This window comes from Phaethon lepturus, unplaced genomic scaffold (genome assembly GCF_000687285.1).
Source record: "Phaethon lepturus isolate BGI_N335 unplaced genomic scaffold, ASM68728v1 scaffold2112, whole genome shotgun sequence".
Lineage (NCBI taxonomy): Eukaryota > Metazoa > Chordata > Aves > Phaethontiformes > Phaethontidae > Phaethon > Phaethon lepturus.
Window position 1 is genome coordinate 131,034 of NW_010525341.1, and position 3,803 is coordinate 134,836.

The 3,803-nt window shown below is 39.2% G+C and overlaps 1 protein-coding gene across 1 annotated transcript in view; it reads right to left on the minus strand.

The window, feature by feature from the left end:
- LOC104617391 (molybdenum cofactor sulfurase-like) overlaps positions 1 to 2,853 on the minus strand; it is a gene marked incomplete at its 3' end in the record, with an annotated part of 104,114 nt that extends 101,261 nt beyond the window's left edge. The window contains exon 1 of the mRNA XM_010282703.1: positions 2,833 to 2,853. Within this exon, the coding sequence (XP_010281005.1) occupies positions 2,833 to 2,853 (21 nt within the window). The remainder of the gene's footprint in view (positions 1 to 2,832) is intronic.
- Between the last annotated feature and the right edge of the window lie 950 nt (positions 2,854 to 3,803).

The following is a 3,803-nucleotide window of genomic DNA, read 5'->3' on the forward strand; positions in this document are numbered from 1 at the left end:
CTCTGTGCTCCTTCTGTGCTACAGTTCACCCCTTGATAAAGCCTCTGCCATCTCTGCATGCCTGCCTCGGTGCTTTGTAAAACTTCATGAGTGCACATGCACATACAGCCTCAGAAATGCCAGGGGACCATTGGGTTTAATAGAACATTCCTATCTTTTAAATGAAAAAAGATAATGATAATTTAATTTGGAGCATTTTAAAATTAGAGTTTAAGAGCTGAGGAGAACACTGGACTATACATAGTCTGATCACCTGCAAAACACAGAAAGTAGAAGGAAGCTACCCAGGTTAACCTTTTGGAGCCAAAACATCTGCTTCTGACAAAAGCACGCTTTCCTAAAAGGTGATTCTGCCTAACTTTGAAGAAAGTTAAAGATACCATGTGAAGAACTGACAGTTCAATAAGGAAGTTATGTCTTTATTAAATCTTTTAGTAATTTTTACGCTGTGTATATGCCTACCACCCAGAAGACAGTCTAGAGGGAGAGGAGCACACCCAGACCATCGATGCACTCCCTACAATGTCCTGCTGGCACATGGAGATTAAGCTTTCTCCTCTTTCACACCTCACCCATAAACCCATGCCTGGTCACCCAGCTCCTGCCTGGCTAAATTATTACTACTTTGGCATTATGTAATCTCCTCTTTCAATCCCTGAAATTGTTCTTGGTGCTATACATTTCTGAACTTTGAGTATCACTTCCAAAAATAACCAATGTACCTACATTGCATGTCCACTTCCTTAACCTTTTGCCATCCCGTCATTCTACTACAGTCACCAAAACAAGCTGTGGCTTCACACATTATTTCTGACAGCCCCAGCACTTCAAAACTCCTGCATTCAAGCTGATTAAAGGCTGCAAGTTACATTGCCAAAAGTTTCATAATGAAGTATGAAATGTGTAGTTACAAGGCAGCAACTGTACAGAGTCATGAAGTTTGATTGGCGGATATAATTGCAATTCAGTGGGATTATACACACAATATTACTTGCAAAGTAGATAAAGCCAATGCCCTGGGGAGCCAGTATATATCTTAAGTACAGCAATATTAACAAAACCAGTATGAAATAGATTATATGAAAACAAGCTGAAGGCAAAATAAAGCATTATCAGTCAAAAGATAAATGTGAGAGATTTTCATACACCAAAACAAAAACAAGATAAAACTGGAACAACCAATTGACAAAATAAGGGGGAGAAGGCTCTACAGACGTTGTAGACAAGTGTGACATCATTTGGGCAGAGTTAGATTTTAACAGATAGTATCACATCAGGTCCCTCAGTTATTTTAGTCATCTAAGTCAGACGCCAATCAGATGCCCTTTAGAGGCAGCTCCCTCTTTCCATTGACTGCATAAGAATTTAGGTCCCCCCCCAGGGAGGCTCCTAAATTAAATGTCAAAAGTGGCTTTAAGTATGCACTACATATAACCTTTATAAAAGTGCCTGAAATCTCATGATGATACAGGGCATGATATGCCCACACACTGTAGAGACAGATAAAGATCCTGGTTCTGCAAAAACATTAATGAAGTATATTGAAAGGAAAAAAAAAAAAAGAAAAAATATCCTATTAATATGGATTGAGATCTACTTTTGCTGGATATTTTCTGGATTAAACATTTAGTGATTATTGTTATCTGTACCTTCAGTTCCTGTTTGGCATTGATTTAGACAAAAGCTATCAAAACCAGAGTATCTTTTCTGAATAACAAGGTGCTTCTCACATAAACACTCCTGCTCTCCTAGACAAGGTAATGTTTTGTTTCCCTTGCTTAGGGCCAAGGAGCTCTTCAAAAGACCGCAAAAGCATAGTGCTTGATGGACAAGGCCACAGATGCCCAAAGCCTGAATAGTTACCATGCAGTTAAAGGAGACACAGTTCCTCAGCATGATTTGACTTAATTGCTACAGGCCGGGAGAAGTAACGCAGCAGTCAGCCTGCAGCCATGGGGCACATTCTGCTTCCCACTGTCAGTCCACCGAGTTCATCAATTCGACTAACCACAGCTCAACCAACTGCTAAATGCTGATCCGCACTGGACTGTGAGCAACCTGGATAATAGTATCAATATTTTAAGGGCCGCTAACAAGTTACCGAGTTCTGTGGAAAACTGGTGTTTAATGTTTTTTACTGTTTGACTTGATGGACTGATTACAAAAAGCAAAGCATGAAATGTGCAATTACTTTTATCCATAATAAGTTCCCATTATTTTTCTCCATGTGCTATTGGCCTGCAGTATTTGCTCTCATGGCATTATTATCTACAGCAAAGCAGACAGATTATGAAAACCGTTTACAGTCAGTACCATACACCCTCTTTGCCTGCTGTACTCCTCAGCAGGGGCCATACCAACTCCACAAAAGCTATTTAGGTGGCTAGGATTATTCCAGCAAGCACTGGCACTATTCTATGTACATAAGCCCCTACTTGCAGCTTATAGTTTACAGCTTGCTGGTATTGAGGTCTATGTGAGTGCTAAGAAAGCAGGGATTTCACATTTATTAAGAAGTCACATCCAACCCTATGAAATGTATCTTTCACAGTAAAAAAAAAGTGCCATCAAATTTCATCATTTGCCAGCTCCTGTGCTAAATGAGACTGCAGTAAAGGGATCAGTCGCCACCCACCTTCATCCATGTGGCCTACCTGTAAGACACAGCTTTATTCAGTGTTCACTTTTTGCTCACTAGGGCATGATTAAATACGTACTGCAGTCAATGATTTTATGTCCACGGACACCTTTAATGGGTTGCGTACCAGAGCAGCTGAAGCCTTACTTGTGGGCATGAATCAGAGGTACCTCAGCTACTTGCAAATAACATACTGCAGCCGACCGTCTCGTCATCTTTCGATGAAATATAAATCACAAGTGATTCATATTTATGCAAGTCTTCAAACAACTGTAGCTCACCCAAACTGAAACTAGCTTTCACACCTCCCTAGTGAACATACTACCATCTTTCAGTCTCTTTTTTTCTGTGTCTCTGATGCAACTGATCAAAAAAGAAGAGTTGAAAGAAAATATATTCCCCATTCTTCTATTACTGGAAAATGCTTTTGTTGGTTTTGCTGAAATTTTCACAGAAACATTCATTTTTGTGTAGAAAAGAGGCATTCAGAATTTCCACTAGAGATGAAAACATGATGGTAAAAAGCAATGTTTAAGGAATCTTAATAATAATCGTTTATAATAGTGGTCATTAGCTACACATTCTAGTAGCATTCTCCTGCTCTACTTTTCTCTCCATTCTTGCCATAAAACAGCCACAGGCTTACAACAACATGTCAGGATAATGTTTGAAACTGACTTTTCTAGTCAGTTCTATTTCTTGCTCTGTGACCTGAATTAATTGGATTCATATAAAATCTAGGACAAATTAGTGCCTCTAAATAGTCCCTACAAAAAATATCAAATGAAATGTGCAGTGACGTATAGAAGAAGGCCTTTTAAATTATTTTATGGGTTTCCAAAAAAACTAGAAGACAAGCTAAGTTCAAAATAATAGAAAAACAAAAAGTAACCCTTTTCTTCTCCTTTTTATCTTAAAACTCCATTTTGTTACACAGAAATACTCAACTCACTGTGAGCTTCTGGGAGTTAGAGCCTTAGGTTGAACATGCAACCATAGCAATAATTAAACGCCCATGTGAGAACGGGTGCATGCAATGAACAGTGGATGACAGACAGCAAAAAATCGGTTAGCCTGACTGTTGAGGCTCTACAGAAGTACTTCTCAGCTGGCATTTCTTCTCAACGACAAGACAATGTGTAATGCAAACACAACAGTACCTCCC